At 40.3% G+C, this 20085-nt stretch overlaps 2 protein-coding genes across 3 annotated transcripts; both read right to left on the reverse strand.

Moving 5' to 3' along the window:
- Positions 1-1171: 1171 nt before the first annotated feature.
- On the reverse strand, positions 1172-12888 carry LOC121619773 (hepatic lectin-like). The gene is made up of 7 exons (XM_041955657.1): positions 12760-12888; positions 9888-10013; positions 9589-9666; positions 9064-9215; positions 8841-8965; positions 8529-8751; positions 1172-3664 (listed from the first exon to the last, which is right to left on the reverse strand). Exons 1-6 carry the CDS (start codon positions 12788-12790, stop codon positions 8574-8576), a joined length of 690 nt encoding a protein of 229 aa, XP_041811591.1. The 5' UTR covers positions 12791-12888; the 3' UTR covers positions 1172-3664; positions 8529-8573.
- A 1125-nt stretch (positions 12889-14013) lies between these two features.
- LOC121619753 (C-type lectin domain family 4 member A-like) lies at positions 14014-19933 on the reverse strand. Of its 2 annotated transcripts, none has more exons than XM_041955635.1 (8): positions 19820-19933; positions 19497-19568; positions 16525-16638; positions 16119-16184; positions 15859-15927; positions 15480-15631; positions 15267-15391; positions 14014-15177 (listed from the first exon to the last, which is right to left on the reverse strand). In XM_041955635.1, exons 1-8 carry the CDS (start codon positions 19881-19883, stop codon positions 14991-14993), a joined length of 849 nt encoding a protein of 282 aa, XP_041811569.1. In that variant the 5' UTR covers positions 19884-19933; the 3' UTR covers positions 14014-14990. The 2 variants fall into 2 exon arrangements, with proteins under 2 accessions (XP_041811569.1, XP_041811568.1); XM_041955634.1 differs by having other exon boundaries at positions 16525-16641.
- Between the last annotated feature and the right edge of the window lie 152 nt (positions 19934-20085).

Raw genomic sequence — 20085 nt, forward strand, 5'->3', positions numbered from 1 at the left:
AATGCACTTGTACTGCTGGTTTTTATTGATGAACTTTTTTTTTTTTTTTAGTATGTGCTTGTAAACACTTTTCAGGTTAACCTTTAGTAAGTCCTTACAGTTTTTATGACAAGAACAAATGGACTGGGAGACCCAGTGTGAACCCCTAACACCTAGACCTATTCGTGTGTAACCTGAGTAAGCTTCCAAAAATGTTCAACATCATGAAAACGGTCACATTTCAGTCAGAACTGAATCATTCACTATACGGCTGCGAGGAAAGATTCTTGTTATGAAAAACAGAAAAAAACGATGCCAAAGACTGTCTGAGACCGAAAATCAGGCCCTGTGCTGAGAAACATTCAGCACCTCAGACAGAGGCAGCTCACATTATGACTGAACTGCTGCTGAGTCTAACATAAAATACTCTTAACCCTTCATTCCCGAACTGAATTTAATGTTATTTTTCAACTACAGATGGCACAGGACTGACAATTATCTGTCTACTTTGTTTATTCATATCGCAATATCTTATTATCTTTTAACCAGCAGACCTTTAGTCTGAATTAAACATCTACAGCTATGCAGCAAAGAAAGAAAAGAAAGTTTCAAACAGAAATGCAATTTCCAATCGATTTATTTTCCCTTTTTGTTTTGTTTTGTTTGTTTAATTTATACGATTAGTGCTGTAGTGACTCTTTGGCCTTTTCCGTCACTGCGAGTGAGTCCCCTCAGACGAAACTACTCTAACTTCCCTTTTACTTAAACAAAACAAATAATCCTTTGTCCATTTTTCTTGCGTCTACTTGCGTTTTATTGACAGTCGGAATGATGCATTGACGCGATATCAGCGCTACATGTGATTCAGATTCTCGCCACCAGGGGGCGGGCTCCGTCTGATCCGTGTTGTACCACAAATGAGAGCGAATGTGAAGTTTGTTTGTTTTTTTAAGTCTTGCTGGTGAAATAATAAAAGTGGACATTTGTTTTCACCACTGATGCGTCACAGTCTGACTGTTACCCCTTTTAGAAATCGGCTTGCAGTTTAGGCCTTAATCACTACACAAAACTAACTTCAAAACTAAATAACAAATGACTTAATGAATGCAATGCATTTTGTCATGATTTAAGCAGCAAATGGATGTTTAGGCCTTCAAGCCCAGTGAAACAGTGAGTGAAGATGACTGTTAAAAGATCAGGTTTGATCAGTTTTAGTATGATTAAATATATGCAAGCCAAACCCTGAGTGTCAACAGTGTTCATGTTTTTTTTGTCAATATCTTATTTCCTGTTGGTGCATCTTAACCTGCAGTACTCATTTTTTATATTGTCTCACTTCCATATTTATCGTTATGCACCAAAACGCCAAGGCCAATTTATCCTATCCGAAAACCTACTTGCCGATAAAATCGATTCTTCTGACTGAAACCAAAAAGCAGAAGAAAGAGCTGAGAAACATTGAGCACCTCGGACAGAGGCAGCTCACATCATGACTGAACTGCTGCTGATTCTGGTTTTATGTTGTCTTCTAAAAACGGATGGCACAGCACTGACAGTTATCTGTCTACTTTGTTTATTCATAACAACTCATTATCTTATTATCTTTTAACCAGCAGAACATCAGTCTGAATCAAACATCTACAGTTATGCAGCAAAGAAAGAAAAGAAAGTTTCAAACAGAAATGCAATTTCCAATCGATTTGTTTTTGTTGTCATTGAATTTATTTGTAATAGTGGAAGGAAACCGAAGCGCTCAGAGAACCTAGCAACCGTAACTAGTCAGGATGGCCAAAGAATCTGATGATGAAATGATGAAAGTTCATCACAAGATCTCACAGGCTATCTATCTTGTTCATTTATAACAACTCGTGATCTTATTATCTGTTAACCAGCAGAACATTAGTCTGAGTTACACATCTACAGCTATGCACAAATAATTAAAAAGACACATTTTCAAACAGAAATGTAATTTCCAATTGGTTAATTCTAATCCAATGATGTACTATTTATTATTTTTGAAATGGGCCATTTTGCATAATGAATGTTACTTTTGCTTTTTTTTATGCAAATACTGATGGACTTTTTCTTGTAATAGAGTATTTCTATACTTGATTTTGCTATTTATTTGTATCAGCTGAAACTACATATTATTGGCTCCCCAGTGAAACGCCTAAACAGTCTGTTGTCATTCAGGATTGGATGGGTCAAATCCATTTTAGCTGGGCCTTTTCATTACAGAAGTTACTGCTGTTTCCAGCTAGTCTCCCTCAGACAACTATAGTGTGTCTGGTTGATTTTAACACTTTCCAGATCTGTTTCAATACAAAACATTTCAGTTTATTACCAGAGAGGAATTGATTTCAGCACAGGGTTGCACACACAGCTTTTACTGATGCGGATACATCAAACCAAGCCAATGCTTTTTTATCAGAACCAGCAGCAGGTGGAGTTGTGTGAAGCACGTCTGCACTGAAGCTCATAAACAAATGTCTCTGAAGGTAGATTTATCTGCCTCAGCGGAGCACCAGCATATCGTGATGACCACAATGAGTAAGACAGAAGTGCACAAATGCTCGAAATCTGCTTGGACCCCGATCACTTCATCTAGTTTAGAATATTATATACAATAACACTTCACTTATAGAGACATTTTATTCATGTTGTTGGTCATTGGTACTTTTTATAATAGTCCTTTCTGTTCCTTGCCTTTGTTTGTTCAGCTTTGTTGTCCTTGTTCTTAGCTGTTCTGTCTTTTCCTGGGGAAGCACAGAAAGCCATGAAAACAACTGAGTCCAATTCCTTGTATGGCCAATAAAGCTGATTCTGATTCTTTAGCAATAAAATGAATGTGTTTGTTTCATGTACAGCAATGGGCCTGCTCCATCTCTCACGTGTGAAGCAGAGCAAAGAATAAAATGGACTAGAGCATCAGGGACAGATGTCGTTGCATATTGTGCTGCTATAGTGCATGTACACAAAATAAGGTGATTATTAATCAGCACACTTGATATATATGACCTGATGATATGGCCTACTGTTGTCTCCAAAGTCAATATTAATACAGATAATAATAATAAGATAATCCTGCATAAATGTAAAAGTGATTTTTCCGCCCCCTTGTGGTTAGTTTATGTTTGTGGTTTATTACTAAAACAAATTCCTAAGAAGTTCAAGTTTTGTTTGCAGGGAAACTTTTATCTACCTTAAGTTTAAGAGACAATAATCTCTTTCTATTAAGTATAAAACATTTGTCTATTTTCAAAAAGCTGTAAAACTTGCACTTCTGTTATTGGTCAATTGTGCTTTACAATGTCCATCAAATCTTCTACAACCTGCACCACAGCATAATCCACTTATACGATCTCCACCTGTATGCTCAGGACACCAGCAAACCAATAAGTTAATTAAAGGTGACATTTTAATTATTCATTCATCCAACGAAATATTTTTTTTTAACAATAGATGTTTCCAGTCCTTTTTCGGTCAAACCGTTTTTTGTAAACGCTTCATCTAATCCACCAGAAAAAGAGCAAAGATAGAACACAACATACCAGACAGTCTAAAACTCCTTTGTGACTCACGTGGTCTGTGACAAAATTTTAAAAAATGTGTGAGTTTATATTGTTGCAAAAAGCAAGAAGATCAAGCTGGCTAAACCTGCATCATGACTGAATGATCTTTATTAGGGACACGGGGCAACGTCCCGAGTCACTGGCTCCTACAGCTATGAAATAGCTGCAGGAGCCAGTGACTCGGGGCGTAGCCCCGAGTCACTTATTACTATCCCGCGCGTTTCTTCTTCTTCTTCTTCTTCTTCTTATTAGGGACACGGGGCAACGTCCCGAGTCACTGGCTCCTACAGCTATGAAATAGCTGCAGGAGCCAGTGACTCGGGGCGTAGCCCCGAGTCACTTATTACTATCCCGCGCGTTTCTTCTTCTTCTTCTTCTTCTTATTATTTTTCATCTTCCTCCAAGTTTTCGTCCTCAAACTCGTCCCACAGCTTTGAGAAAACCCTCGCAAATTATATATCAAAACGTGCGTATTGTTCGGGATCGGTGTGCTATTACTTTTCTCAAATTTATCGCAGTTTTTCGCGTCGTAAGACGCGAAAAACTGCGATAAATTTCCCATAAGAAATGAATGGGACCGGTGAAAAAAACAAGATTGAAATTGGAGTTTTTCAAACATCTGTAGCTCAGGCATACATTCACCGAGAGACTTCATTTCAACTTTAAAATGTAGACCCAAGTCTGGTCTATTGGTGTGTTCATCCACATTTTGATTGGTCCTATAGTTTTTGATCAGTCACTGTTCAATGACAGTGATCGTTTGGCGGGAAATTTTGAGATTATAATGGGTGTGTATTGCGCGGAATGTTCGTGCTAGAGTGCGTGCTAGAGTGGCACAGAGTCTAAAAACGATCTGAAAATCTTCTCTTTTTCTCGTCGCTACGGCCACAAATTACACTCTACACGCATAATTTTGGGCTCATTTTGTAGACAAACTTGTCCTCTTTCGTGTGATGTCCTCGAAAAAGCCGAGAGACTTACTGAATTTAAATAGTGAGACGTTTTGTGCAGCCAGCGCCCTCCTGTTCTCCCATTAAGTCCCATGTTAAAATTCAGAGCTGTTTTGTGAGCAAAGCAGAAATGCCTCCTGTCTTTAGATCGCCATAAAACGAAAAGTTGTTGTGTCAGGAATAAAACGAGGAGATGGCCGGACTCAGGAAGTTCTCGGGAGTCCGATGATCTATAGTACACTCTGATACGAGGTACGGTTCTCTCACCAGAGGATTTAGTTCAGGAGGTTCGCCGAACCCAAATCTCACTGCATACAATACAAACTCCTGTTCTCTGAGTCGCAGAGTCTTTTTAAGTCGACCATTTTGTCATTTTTCTAAAGAATATCTGGACATAAAACACACGTACATCTGGCCCAGACTTGTCCGCATCTCACAGTGTAATCGGTTTTTTGATAGCAGCTACGGTTTTGACACAATCGCAAGTTGTTCGGAAGAAACCGACAGCGAAAAAGCCGCTTTTCAAGGGAAGAGTTTAACAGGTGCAACTGTCATTTACACACACACCGGTCAATAACCCACGCACACACATCTGCAGGACAACAAGCCTGAGAGTGATTATCTTAACGAGCTCAGTCAAAACAAGGGCATTGTTTGAAAACAATCTCCGTCCAACAAACAGTTAAACTCAGCTTCAGAAAGCAGTTTCGCAAAAAGGTTGAGACAGTAGTCACACAAACACACACACAAAAAGGGCTAACCAACAGCTAAAAAGTGATTAAAAACAGCACGTCAAAACTGAACAGGAACAGGTAAACAGTGGGAGAGGTGCAGAGGTAATTATCAGCAGGTGGGGCAGAAGTTACACAGGCACACACGCACGCACACACACACACACACACATTCAGACACACATATACCATACACATCTCCATGTAGGAGCAGATTGGGCTGCTTGTGTAGTTCAAGCAGACACACACACACAAACAGACGAAGACACACACATACGCAGTCACACACAATGACAGATACATAAACACACACACACAGACAAATGCATAATGAAAACCCCATCCCCCCGCCCCCTTGTTAACGCCGTTAGCTCTATTAGCCCTGTTAGCACAGTTAGCTCCGTTAGTGTTAGCTCTGGTAGCTCCGTTAGCATTAGCTCCATTCATGTTTATTGATTCAGTTCATTAATTCATGTTAACAGAGACATGAAGCAGAGGAGAGAAGCAGACACAGACAGCTGAGGTGATCAACAGAGACAGACAAGGAGAAAGCCACAGAAACACAGCTGAGAGCAATTCATTAATCAGGGACTGACTACCTCTGATATCTGCCGTTTTCTCAATTTGCAGCCTTTTTCAATTGTCCGCTGCTTCGCCATAGTTTCTCCTAGAGACTTCATTCAAACTTTAAAACGTAGATAATTTTGTCGGCTCAAAATGACCCTCGGCACATTTTGATATCTCTTACGGTTTTCGAGCTATGACCATCGAAGGCTGACGTAAGACGCAAACAACTGCGATAAATTTCCCATAAGAAATGAATGGGGAAATTTCCTCAAATTTCAGCCTTTTTCAATTGTCCGCTGCTCGGGCATACTTGGTCCTAGAGACTTCATTCAAACTTTAAAACGTAGATAATTTTGTCGGCTCGAACACACCCCGTGTCCCTTTCAAAATTTCCCAGAGGGAATTTTCTAGTTATTTTTCATCTTCCTCCAAGTTTTCGTCCTCAAACTCGCCCCGCAGCTTTGAGAAAACCCTCGCAAATTATATATCAAAACGTGCGTATTGTTCGGGATCGGTGTGCTATTACTTTTCTCAAATTTATCGCAGTTTTTCGCGTCTTACGACGCGAAAAACTGCGATAAATTTCCCATAAGAAATGAATGGGACGGGCGAAAAAAACAAGATTGAAATTGGAGTTTTTCAAACATCTGTAGCTCAGGCATACATTCACCGAGAGACTTCATTTCAACTTTAAAATGTAGACCCAAGTCTGGTCTATTGGTGTGTTCATCCACATTTTGATTGGTCCTATAGTTTTTGATCAGTCACTGTTCAATGACAGTGATCGTTTGGCGGGAAATTTTGAGATTATAATGGGTGTGTATTGCGCGGAATGTTCGTGCTAGAGTGCGTGCTAGAGTGGCACAGAGTCTAAAAACGATCTGAAAATCTTCTCTTTTTCTCGTCGCTACGGCCACAAATTACACTCTACACGCATAATTTTGGGCTCATTTTGTAGACAAACTTGTCCTCTTTCGTGTGATGTCCTCGAAAAAGCCGAGAGACTTACTGAATTTAAATAGTGAGACGTTTTGTGCAGCCAGCGCCCTCCTGTTCTCCCATTAAGTCCCATGTTAAAATTCAGAGCTGTTTTGTGAGCAAAGCAGAAATGCCTCCTGTCTTTAGATCGCCATAAAACGAAAAGTTGTTGTGTCAGGAATAAAACGAGGAGATGGCCGGACTCAGGAAGTTCTCGGGAGTCCGATGATCTATAGTACACTCTGATACGAGGTACGGTTCTCTCACCAGAGGATTTAGTTCAGGAGGTTCGCCGAACCCAAATCTCACTGCATACAATACAAACTCCTGTTCTCTGAGTCGCAGAGTCTTTTTAAGTCGACCATTTTGTCATTTTTCTAAAGAATATCTGGACATAAAACACACGTACATCTGGCCCAGACTTGTCCGCATCTCACAGTGTAATCGGTTTTTTGATAGCAGCTATGGTTTTGACACAATCGCAAGTTGTTCGGAAGAAACCGACAGCGAAAAAGCCGCTTTTCAAGGGAAGAGTTTAACAGGTGCAACTGTCATTTACACACACACCGGTCAATAACCCATGCACACACATCTGCAGGACAACAAGCCTGAGAATGATTATCTTAACGAGCTCAGTCAAAACAAGGGCATTGTTTGAAAACAATCTCCATCCAACAAACAGTTAAACTCAGCTTCACCAAGCGCTTTGCCAAAAAGGTTGAGACAGTAGTCACACAAACACACACACAAGCAGGGCTAACCAACAGCTAAAAAGTGATTAAAAACAAGCACGTCAAAACTGAACAGGAACAGGTAAAAAGTGGGAGAGGTAGAGAGGTAATTATCAGCAGGTGGGGCAGAAGTTACACACGCACACAAACAAACACACACACACACACACATTCAGACACACATATACCAGACACATCTCCATGTAGGAGCTGGTTGGGCTGCTTGTGTAGTTCAAGCAGACACACACACACAAACAGACGAAGACACACACATACGCAGTCACACACAACGACAGATACATAAACACACACACACAGACAAATGCATAATGAAAACCCCATCCCCCCGCCCCCTTGTTAACGCCGTTAGCTCTGTTAGCACAGTTAGCTCTGTTAGCGCTAGCGCCGTTAGCTATATTCGCACCTTTAGCTGTTAGCTCAGTTAGTGTTAGCTCTGTTAGCTCCGTTAGCATTAGCTCCATTCATGTTTATTGATTCAGTTCATTAATTCATGTTAACAGAGACATGAAGCAGAGGAGAGAAGCAGACACAGACAGCTGAGGTGATCAACAGAGACAGACAAGGAGAAAGCCACAGAAACACAGCTGAGAGCAATTCATTAATCAGGGACTGACTACCTCTGATATCTGCAGTTTTCTCAAATTGCAGCCTTTTTCAATTGTCCGCTGCTTCGCCATAGTTTCTCCTAGAGACTTCATTCAAACTTTAAAACGTAGATAATTTTGTCGGCTCCAAATGACCCTCGGCACATTTTGATATCTCTTACGGTTTTCGAGCTATGACCATCGAAGGCCGACGTAAGACGCGAACAACTGCGATAAATTTCCCATAAGAAATGAATGGGGAAATTTCCTCAAATTTCAGCCTTTTTCAATTGTCCGCTGCTCGGCCATACTTTGTCCTAGAGACTTCATTCAAACTTTAAAACGTAGATAATTTTGTCGGCTCGAACGCACCCCGTGTCCCTTTCAAAATTTCCCAGGGGGAATTTTCTAGTTAAATATAACACCGCTCTGTGTCCCTGCAGTCCACTTGAACGCCAGATTATTTTACTCCCCCACATTTTTGCTTCTCACAAATGCTTTTCTGAGACCTTTTGCAGGACTTATCAAACCAAGAGTTCGGGTGTGATGATCCTTTCTCTCCCATCCTTGCACAGTCCTCTCCATCTTTATCCTCCCCTTTCCAGTCGTCTGGCTGTCTGTCACTCCAAAATGCCAATCTAAGAGACAGAGAACAGAAAGAACCGCTTCAATAAATCTGGCAACACTGATTTTGGAAACTGACAACAGATGCTAACAACAGTCAAACCTGATGTTCAGCGGTGAGCCATCTACCCACAACCATGCACCCTCTTCCTGTGAGTCTGTCAGTCCGATCCAGAACCTGTCCTCAGGAAAGCTCATCTTGTCTCGCAGTTTCATCGCCAGGAACGACTGAATGTGCAGAGAGATCATGTTAACTAATGCAGAGACATCCAGAGACATCAGGATGTCACCAGTGAGCTCCCTGAACCTGCAGCAGTGTGATATACCTGCTCCTCTGTGCTGTCTATCTGAACCAGATCTCCTCCTTTACGTCGGCATTCTTCTCTGCTCCTATTCCAGGGTGAACGATTGGTGGAGAAATAATAGCAGTGTCCTCCATGTTCCTCCCAGCCTTCTTGACATTTCAGACATGTCTCAGCTTTGAAGAGATTAGAGCAAAGACTTCAGTCAGATGTCAACATAAAAATTTAAAGTCTTCCTAAAAAAGATGGAACGTCTTGTACAGTTTTATTTCAGAGAGTATTTCAGTCAGGAAAAATGATTAAGATTTCACCTTGATCAGTCCTTTGTCTCTTTGCTAAACCTCAACAGGAAATTAATAAAGATTGTTCAAATCATGGGCAAAATAAGAGAGATCTCTTTTTCATTATGATTATTATCAGAGATCAGTCGCTTGTTGGAATTAAACTGAAACAAGTGGTCAACAATCAGGAGATCTTGCTGTGTTGCAATGCAAGTTAGAGCAGACTTGTAACTTATAGACTGACATTTTCCAAACCTTGCTGACTCACCTGTGAGATTTCTTATTACAGCTTCATGCTCATCTCTTAGTGTCTGGAGACTTTTCTTGGTTTGAATGTTAGCAACAGCTGATCAAAAAAAAAAGTAAGTGCAAGTCAGACACTCATCGGAAAATTAGTCAGTGTTTGATCATAAACAGTTGTTCCTCCAAGAAGAAGTCAGAGTGATTTCTGATCTGCAGAAATAAGAGGTACTTCCAAAAAAGGAACAACAATGTGACTGGATCGCCAAACTTTTACAGTGATCTTCCTGATCTTTCCAAAGTCAACCTACATCAGTCCACACTTACAGAGACGGCAGATAACAATGACAGCAGCTGCCAGGAGGACACTGACAACCAGCAGGGCCACTCTCTCTGATGTGACCTTTGACCTTCCATCTGCCCCTGAGCATTGTTGGGAGGCTGGAGCTTCACCTGTTCAACAGGTAGAAGAGACCGAGTTGTAAAAGGGATGTGAGAATAAGCACAGCTATGTACAGAGTGGACACAATAACATGAACACCCATACAGGCTTTCCAATAGCTGAGAAATCAGTCAAATAACAGACTGCTTTTAACTTTTAAAAGTTAGTATTAAAGTTTTGTATCTCTCAGCTGCTTTAGCACATTTTCCAACCCAGTCAGCAGAATAAGTGCTGCCATTGCAGCCCATTTTTCTGCAAACCAGAGATATGTCGAAAATGTTTCTTTGCATTTCAGGTTGCAGCTTTATGTTGTGCTCTCATGCTGAGGCACAAAAAACACTTGGTTTGTGTTTGGAAAGGATCATGTTTTGCCTTAAAATTCCTGGTTTTGTCGACAGAAACGTGGTTCAAACGATGGTCCGCTGCTTGGCTGTCATATCGAACAGCTGTCACATCACAGCCACCTCCTTCTCCTCCTGAGGAGAAACTCAGCTCTCACACATGGACCGGTAATCTGAGCTATGTCACTTTGATACCTATTGTAGAAATGTTGGTATGATCCCTGTGAAACGTACAAATTTCACGTATCTGTGGTTTGCAGAAACATGCAATGCCAACATTATAGTCTTAACTTAGCCTAAAGACCGGAAACACAAGGGAAACAGCTAGCTTGGCTCTATCCAACTGCTAAAAAATCCACCTATCAGCACCTCTAAAGCTCAGTAATTAACAGTCTAATTAAGAGTCTCCACTGGTTGCCTGGCAAACTCATGATGGCAATAGGACTCCAGGAAGTTTCTGCTACTGCCCAAGAAATAATCCAATCCAGCATGTAATCCCCTGTAAAAGCACAATGTTTAATCTTCAAACTTTGTCTTTTGCTCCGAAAATGAGACATAATGTGTTAATTGGTGCTCTTTTTGTTTCAACTGAGTGTATAACGATGCCAGATTATTTGGCATCCTGCACTTCTACACCCTCGAGTCATTATTTGAAAGAAATTTTGAGATTTTAAATAGACCACGAGAAGATGAACTTGTGTCGTTTTGGTGCATTTGGCGGTCGGTCCGCTTCACTTGCCGCTCTGTGCAGTTTTGCACACAGCTGTTGGTTAGTGCAGAGAGCTGCCACTGCCTTAAAGATCAGGCCTGATGCTCACATTTCCTGTTGTGAAACAAATTACACATTTTTTCAGATATATCTGTTCTCCATGGTTAGTTCATCATGGGTTTTCTGCCTGGACTTCTTCTTTTCACTCCATTTTTACAGCTAACTAACCAGCTCTTGACCCAGTGGTTGATTGTGTTTCTTTCTTTTAAAGAGGGGAAACAAAGAGAGATCAAAAGGCAAAGAAAGAGATGGCATTTGATTTGAACCCCTTGAAGATCTCTGATTGGCACTTTAACCATCTTTTACTGTAGGTCTGGAGATTTCATTAACTTAAAGATGCTCTTAGATGAAGAAAAATCCAGTACATGATTTTCTCTGAATCTTTCAGGGCTGGTTACGTGTGTCTATGTTCCAACTGACCGCTTTTAAAATAAAGTATTTTGACATTTGAGTGGCTAGACCTCAACCTTGGCTTCCTTTATTGTAACAGGAAGTATTGCAGTGAAAATAGCAGAAATCAGTGATGCAGTTTCTTCCAATTCCAGGTGTGATTGTGCAGTTTATACGCACACATCAACTCTATTGTAGACCCCCTTTGATCAAAGTGATCCATTGATGGTGACAGCTTCTCATCATTGTGTCCTTTACAAAAAATGTGAACATCTGTATGCCATGGACACACACAGAACGACCTCTTTTCCCAGATGAAGACTTAAAACCTGTCTCCTGTATCAGCCCAAACTACACTTCCGCCTTCTTTCATAAGTCCTTACAAGTACACACTTTGTACCAAACAAACTGGACAAACCTCAAAGAACGCTTTATTTGGCACATTTTCAAGTCACTCGTAGTCTTCCTGAATCATGGAAGCTCGACCATCAGCTGAACGGGACTGGTTTAGTTAATTCATTGATCACCTTTTAGCTGTAATGTTGTGTTTTATCTTGCATGTACAAGTTTTAACAGTCCCACTGCAAATAGGACACTCCAGTAAAAGAGGAGTCATACATAAGGTTTAAAAAAATCAATTTATTTTCCATTAACTAAATGTTATTCTATATTTATATCACTGAAGGTGGCCCCAGTTTTCTTAATGTTATCGACAGATACCCTGTTTCTATGCAAGAATACACAGTTTGTGTCATGACCTGTGCTGTGCTCTGTGACCTGTACTTTGTCCAAAGAAAAGTCCTGCATTCAAAACCTTACCCAGGTAAAAGCAGAGAAGTATTAGCAACAAAACTTACTTCAGGTACTAAAAGTAAAAGAAGTTATTATGCAGAATGGCTCATTTCAGAGTTCTATATACATTATATTACTGGACTGATTATGGATGCATTAATGTGCAAGTGTCACTAATGTGCAGGTGGTACAAGTGGAGCTAATTTTAACTTCTTAATCTACTGCTGCTTCGTCTCGAACAATGTATAATAATTTATTTAATGATTTATATTTTGAAATAACTGTGAACTGCAAAGTCACCAAAGCTGTCGCACAAACACATGCAGTAAAAAGCACAATATTTCCCTCTGAAATGGAGTAAAGAAAAAGTAGGAATAAAGGAAAAACGCTCAAATACCTCAAAAACGTACTGAAGTGCAGTACTCGAGTAAATGCACTTAGTTACATTCCATCAGGGGTTATTACCTTCGTCGTGGCCGTCTGGATGGCTCATCATGTGAATTTTCCAGATCCCGACTTCAGAAAAAGTGCTGAGAAAACTTCCTCTGTGACAGAAACCAAAAGACAAATGTTCTTTAAAATTTCAGATTTTACAGTTAGAGCAAATAAAAAGTCCTTGTGGAAATATTTGATATTTCTTCTCAAGCTTTAGCAGCAATTGATTTTTTTAACTGATCGATTTGAACAGACCGACGGACAGTATGTAGCAATAGATGAAGCCACATGTTTAATACTCACCGCTGACGCTTCAGCCTTTTCTTTTTCAGGCGTTTTAACTCAGAATTAATGAACAGCACACGCTCAACTTCCTCTTTTGACGAGCACAACTTCTGCTGTTCTTGGCTTTGCTTGTCAGACTCAGAGATGAGGAGGAGGCTTTATCTGATCAGGTCTTGTTCCTCAAAATCCTATTTTTGTTATGTTTGAATATTTATTTCCATTTACATTAATTTAGATGAAGAGAAATTATTATTAATTTATCTATCTTTCTTTGTAAGGGTTGATAGCCAATCACAACAGCTGTGTTGTTATTGAACGTCTGCTGAACAATACAGAGGTGTGGATTCTTGAATTGTCACAGTCATGGAGCCACTCACATTATTACATGATGAAACAATAATCTAAATTCTACTCTCAAACACTTTTCATGCTGTTAACATCTTAAAATAAGCCACAAATGTCTAGAAGGTCTGCAGAAAATTATTAAGGGAAGCAAAGCAGACGCTGTGATGAAAAAAATGATCAAACTATGGGTAATGTTTGCATTCTTCCAACTGCTGATTCATATTCAGAAGCAGTGTGATTGATACACTTCATACTATAGATCAATTAAATGGATGTATTGTTGAAATCTGCATTAAACAGAAATATCTAAATTAAATTTTTTGTCAAGTTTGCTCACATGTAACAGGAGTGCCTCCGCTCACTTATGCAAAAGATGGTGACGGTTGGAGTTCATGTAAAAATAACCTAAATTCTATCATTTAATTTCACTTTGGGAAATGTGGCTTTTGACTAAAATCCACACAGCATTTGTGGGTTGTGTAGCTGAAGAAACTCCTTAATGCAGAATGCAGTTTCTGTCTGTATGATGAGCAAACACCAGCAAGCTATTAACAGACTGAAGCTGTTTAGATTCAGTAAGGACAAAATGAATTTTTCGCTACGTGCTTTAAAGTTACAAACACAACAAAATAAGACAGTCTATGATTGTAAACAGTTTAATGCATTTCTACAGGCGGCAAATATGAAGAAGCACAGTAAAAAGCTCCTTCTACACAATCACTGACCATTCTCACTGTCTGCTCTTTGCAATGGTGAAATCTAATTAAGTACGTTTACTCAAGTACTTTACTTTAGTACAGATCTGAAGTACTTGTACTTTACTTGAGCCTTTCCTCTTCATACCACTTTGTACTTCTCCTTCACTAAATTTCAAAGGGAATTATTCTACTTCACAACAGTTATTTGACAGCTTTAGTTACTAGTTACTTTATAAATTAAGATGTTTGCACACAAAACTTACACAGATCTGATAAGACAGAACGTTTTGTTTTAAATTAAACTACCTAACAGTTTGTACAAATACAATCAAAAACAGGTTTTCGATGAATCAATTAGTCGATTGACAGAAAAATAATTGGCAGCTATGAGTCATTTTTCATGCAAAAAACATTTCATCGTTCCAGCGTCATGAATGTGAAGATTTGCTGCTTTATTTTATTTTTTTTAAATCATTTTCAGGTTTGATCCGTTGAGAAAATAAATAACAGATTCACCCACAATGAAAATCATCATCAAATGAGCCCCAGCTCAACCAGCTACAGCATTAAGATCCTGCTTTCACATGAATGCATGAATTCTAATAATCTAATGATATCAGATACAATAATAGAGGACAGGGGACATTTTTTAATTGAATAATTTCCTGATGATACATACTTTAGCTTGAGTAATATTTACAACGCAGGACTTCTTGCAACAGGATACTTTTACTTCAGAAAAATCTAAATATTGCCTCAACCACTAATTATCTATTATTATGGTCTCCTCATTAACTGTTGAGCAAGTATTTTAATGGTTAGTTTATTTATTAATTTATTTATTTACATTACCTGAATAAAAATAGCTTAGCTCTATATTATCTAGTACTGAGGTTGTTTACGGGCAGAGTGCGACTTCAGTTCAGCCTTATTTCAGATGCACTGTATACGTCCAGTTTCTGCTGATTTCTCACAAATGCTTTTCTGAGACATTTTGCAGGATTTATCAAGCCAAGAGTTCAGGTCTGATGATCCTTTCTCTCCCATCCTTGCACAGTCCTCTCCATCTTTATCCTCCCCTTTCCAGTCGTCTGGCTCTCTGTCGCTCCAAAATGCCAAACTAAGAGACAGAGAACAGAAAGAACTGCTTCAATAAATCTGGCAACATTGATTTCGGAAACTGACAACAGATGCTAACAACAGTCAAACCTGATGTTCAGCGGTGAGCCATCTACCCACAACCATGCACCCTCTTCCTGTGAGTCTGTCAGTCCGATCCAGAACTTGTCCTCAGGAAAGTTCATCTTGTCTTGCAGTTTCATCGCCAGGAATGACTAAATGTGCAGAGAGATCATGTTAACTAATGCAGACACATCAGGATGTGGCCAGTTAGCTCCATGAACCTGCGGCAGTGTGATATACCTGCTCCTCTTTGCTGTCTATCTGAACCAGATCTCCTCCTTTACGTCGGCATTCTTCTCTGCTCCTATTCCAGAGTAAACGATTGGTGGAGAAATAATAGCAGTGTCCTCCATGTTTCTCCCAGCCTTCTTGACATTTCAGACATGTCACAGCTTTGAAGAGATTAGAGCAAAGGCTTCAGTCAGGTGCAACAAATCGCTGTTTATAGTTACATGTAAATTGGAAGCGGCAGCAACTTTGAGGTGAGAAGTTTTGCCTCACAGGTGTTTAGTAGATTGCCGATCTGACTTCTTGTAGGACTATCTGTCAATCCATCACTGTTTCTTTAAGCATCATCCGAGGACACAAACATGTTAGAAAAGCAAAATCCATCACTTACGTATTTTGCTGTCTGGAGGTTGTGGGCACGTTGTGGACAAGTTGCAGGTTTTTACTTCACAGTGTCTCCCTGTTATGAAAGAGGACAAAAAGATGTGACTTTCAATGGGATTTTCTTTTATTTGAAAACCTGAACAGTGAACAGGAGTCTTTCATGGTACAGTCAGATGAGTGTCTAGATTGATATGACGCATCACCTGAAGTTGACTTGTGGACGGAACCTTTAAGACAGTTTCAAACAACAAACTCTGACAGGTTTACCTGTGAGATTTTTGTTCACCGCCGTCAACTTCTGGAGCTCTTCCATGGTTTGACTGTTTTTGTGAGCTGATTTCAAAAAATAAGGTAAAGAAAAAAAATAAAGTTAGTAAAGGTCAAACACTCGTTTGGTAAACTCGTCAGTGCCTGATGATGAGCAGAAGTCTGTTTATCAGAAGAGAATCATTCCCACATTTCTTACAATGGAGCACTCTGGATCGCAAAAAGATGTCATCATTTTCCAACATCAGTTAACATAAATACATCAAACAAACACAATGCAAATCTCAGTGTTGTTCTGAGATTCACTTCTCTTCAAGCTGCTCTCGTGTACATGTTTCTGTCAAACAAACAAACAAAAACCCGAACTGAGGTCAGCTGAAGGACCTCCAGTTCTGTACTAACTCACAGGTAAAGCCAAGAGCAATAGCAGCAGCAGCCAGGAGAGCACTGAGAACTGCTATGGCCACTCTCTCTGATGTGATCTTTGACCCTCCATTTGGCACTGCCTGTTGCTGGGAGCCTGCTGGAGACACACAATGTGTTTACATGCACTTAAGTAAACCAGTAAACTAATAAAAGCTAGTTTCCCTAATTACACTGAGTTACTCAGTTAGATTTCTCCTGCTGAACCATGTGTGTGTGAAAGGTCTCTAATTGAAAAGAAGGTTCACTCGCTGGGACCATGACACAGCCATGTGATTATACTGTACTTGGATGTTTTATTCATAACCCTGATCCAAATCCAGAATGAAGTCATTTACAAACAAACTGTGTTTGCAGGCAGTAAACGATTTTACAAAGTGTTCCTGAGTCCATGTATTAATCTCCTTTATCCAATCATGTGTTCACAAAGTGGTGAACCTCGCTCCATCCTAGCTTGAACCTTTCCAGGATGCCCCTTTCATACCCAATCATGATCCTATCACCTGTTACCAATCAACCTGTTTACCTGTAGAATGTTCCAAACAGGTGTTTTTGGAGCGTTGCACAACTTTCCCAGTCTTTTGTTGCTGCATGTGTTGCTGCATCAAATTCAGAATAATCAGATATTTACCAAAATCAATGAAACTCAAACATTAAATCTATTGTCTTTGTACTGTTTGCAGTTGAGTAAATGTCAAAAGGATCAGCAAGTTATCACATTCTGTTTGATTTATGTTTTACACAGCATCCCAACTTTTTGGAATTGGGGTCTTGAAACAAAACATCATATTTTATAAGATCTTTGTCTGTTCTTTGTGCAAAAATCTTAATAATAAAGTAACTAGTAACTGTCAGAAAACACTGTGAGACAATTGTACTGAAATAAAAAGTACAATCGTTCTCTCTGAAAAGTAGCAAAGTAGGACTAGAAAGTACAAGTATCTCAAATTTGTAAATAGTAAAATTCCACTACTGCAATAATAAAATTTGGATTATTTAAAATGAAGATTGAACTTTTTTTGTCTAAAGTTGAGAGAGAGAGTTGAGAGAGATGTGTTGATATACTGAGGGGTGGTGGTCCCTCTATTTAAGAAGGGGGACCGGAGGGTGTGCTTCAACTACAGGGGGATCACACTCCTTAGCCTCCCTGGTGAAGTCAATTCCAGGGTACTGGAGAGGAGAATTCAGCCGATATTCGAACCTCGGAGGAGGGACAATGCGGTTTTCATCATGGTCATGGAACACTGGACCAGCTCTATACCCTCTGCAGGGTGCTCGAGGGTTCTTGGGAGTTTGCCCAACCAGTCCACATGTGTTTTGTGGACTGAGAAGGCATTCGACCGTGTCCCTCTTGGCATTCTGTGGGAGGTGCTTCAGGAGCATGGAGTCCAGGGCCCTCTATTACGGGCTGTTCGGTCTCTGTACAACCAGAGCAGGAGCTTGGTTCGCAGTAAGTCAGACCTGTTCCCAGTGCATGTTGGACTCCGGCAGGGCTGCCCTTTGTCACCGGTTCTGTTCATTATTTTTATGGACAGAATTTCTAGGCGCAGCCAAGGGCCAGAGGGAGTCTGGTTTGGGGACCACAGGATCTCATCTCTGCTTTTTGTGGATGATGTTGTGTTGTTGGCTCCTTCAATTCAGGACCTCCAGCATGTGTTGGACGGCAGCAGTAATGCAGTCGTTGTATCGGTCTGTTGTGGTGAAGAAGGAGCTGAGCCGAAAGGCAAAGCTCTCGATTTACTGGTCAATCTACGTTCCTACTGTTGTGACCTTCCTGTGTCATGACAAGTGCCTGAAATGAGTTTTCTCCGCATGGTGGCGGGGCGCTGCCTTAGAGATAGAGTGAGGAGCTCTGTCACTCGGGAGGAGCTCAGAGTAGAGCTGCTGCTCCTCCACGACGAGAGGCGCCAGCTGAGGTGGCTCGGGCCTGGACGCCTTCCTGGGAGGGTGTTCCCACTGGGAAGACGCCCCAGGGAAGACCCAGTACGTGCTGGAGGGACTATGTCGCTCGGCTAGCCTGGGAACACCTCGGAGTCCCTGGGGAGAGGGAAGTCTGGGCATCCCTGCTTGGACTGCTCCCCCCGCGACCCGGCCCCGGATAAGCAGAAGAAGATGGATGGATGGATGGTTGAGTTTAAACAGAAAAGATCCATCTGAGCTTGTAACACTGTGATATTCACAGTGGCTTTTAAAGTATGTGAGCTCATATATTGCTGATGTCTGACTGTCACTGCTATAACTTCAAGTTCAAGTTTATGTAGCGTCTCTGCATGCTTGAGAGGTTAAAATATAACATGGTTGGTTGAATGTGAAGCAGGAACCACAGCATGCAAAAAAACACTAACCGGAAACATGAAGTTTGCAAATGCCAAATGGCAAAACCTTCATACGTCACTTTCTCATATTCCTCTTTTTTCTTGATCGTGACTTTCTTTCTTCTTCCCATTTTACAGTGAACGACCAGAACCTCCCAACAACCCCTCGCTTCACTTAGTGGTGGATCATTTGTCTTTTATTCTTCATTTGTAGGAAAAGCAGAAAATAGTTCAAGAATTAAAGTTATCACATTTCAAACAGCCTGATTTTAACCTGATGAATCTACACTGTAATTTTGCAATAAAGGTGTGGTCGCACCGTTTGCTCTGATTACATTAGTTAAAGCTCATGTCACTGGCAGCTTCTGATGCATGATTCCTAGTATATTTACAGATACATTTTATTATGCACAATAAAATCTTGCTGTAAAGGTTGTTGTTGAACTCTTTGTATTTTAGTAGAGTTTCCAAAGACAGAGCACTAATTCTGGAGTCTGATGCTGAAAGCTCATTGAAGAAAATGCTTTTTTATCCTGGAAAAAGTGAAAAATGTTGAGACAGGTTGCTGTTTGCTTCCTGATGACCACTGAGTGGAGGCAACAGTTCATCTGTCTCTTTATTTAGCACTGTTTTTACCCACCAGGAAGCTCTGTGGATGGCTCAGTTTTCCTGACTCCAGCGTACGTGGTTTCAGCCGGTGGGAAAGCTTCCCCTGCGTCACATAACCAAACTGAGGATGAAAGTGCTGCAAATGTGTGCCAGTCACTGATAAAGCAGAAGATTAAGTGTTCATACTTCACTCGAACTCTAACAAACAAATGAAACAGGTTTTCCTTAGAAATCTCTGGCAGCAATCTTAGACATGGAAGCGGATTTAAATGTTTAAAATTCAGAAGATCAACAGACAGAGATAGATCGATCGATAGATAGTTAAAGTGATAAAGTATTATATCGAAGACTCACCAGTGGCTTTTCCCGTCGATTTTATGAACTTCACATCAGAGTATACTACATCATCGTCAGTCATTTTACCGTTGTGACTCACCAACAATGAGGGTGAAAGAAATGGTTAATGGTTCAAAGCAAACTCTTACAAAACATGTTTCCTGTGTGAGTGGGAAGGACTTTTAAAACATGTTGTTCCCCAAAATCAAACCCTGTTGTTCACTGGGTCATCTGAATGACTACTTCCTTTTTGTTTCAAACAAAAACTACATTATTTATATTCT

Source organism: Chelmon rostratus, chromosome 16 (genome assembly GCF_017976325.1).
Source record: "Chelmon rostratus isolate fCheRos1 chromosome 16, fCheRos1.pri, whole genome shotgun sequence".
Classification (NCBI taxonomy): domain Eukaryota; kingdom Metazoa; phylum Chordata; class Actinopteri; order Chaetodontiformes; family Chaetodontidae; genus Chelmon; species Chelmon rostratus.

Bases quoted from the DNA above. Each gene is read 5' to 3' on its own strand.
- LOC121619773 (XM_041955657.1), bottom strand. From the start codon at position 12,790: ATGATGAGCCATCCAGACGGCCACGACGAAG. The intron at 10,014-12,759 runs GTAATAACCCCT...CCTGTTGAACAG, and splicing joins TCCAGACGGCCACGACGAAG to GTGAAGCTCCAGCCTCCCAA. The intron at 8,752-8,840 runs GTTTGACTGTTG...TCTGTCTCTTAG, and splicing joins GGCTCACCGCTGAACATCAG to ATTGGCATTTTGGAGTGACA.
- LOC121619753 (XM_041955634.1), bottom strand. From the start codon at position 19,883: ATGACTGACGATGATGTAGTATACTCTGATGTGAAGTTCATAAAATCG. The intron at 19,569-19,819 runs GTGAGTCTTCGA...TATGTGACGCAG, and splicing joins ATCGACGGGAAAAGCCACTG to GGGAAGCTTTCCCACCGGCT. The intron at 15,632-15,858 runs GTAAGTGATGGA...ATCTCTTCAAAG, and splicing joins ACCTCCAGACAGCAAAATAC to CTGTGACATGTCTGAAATGT.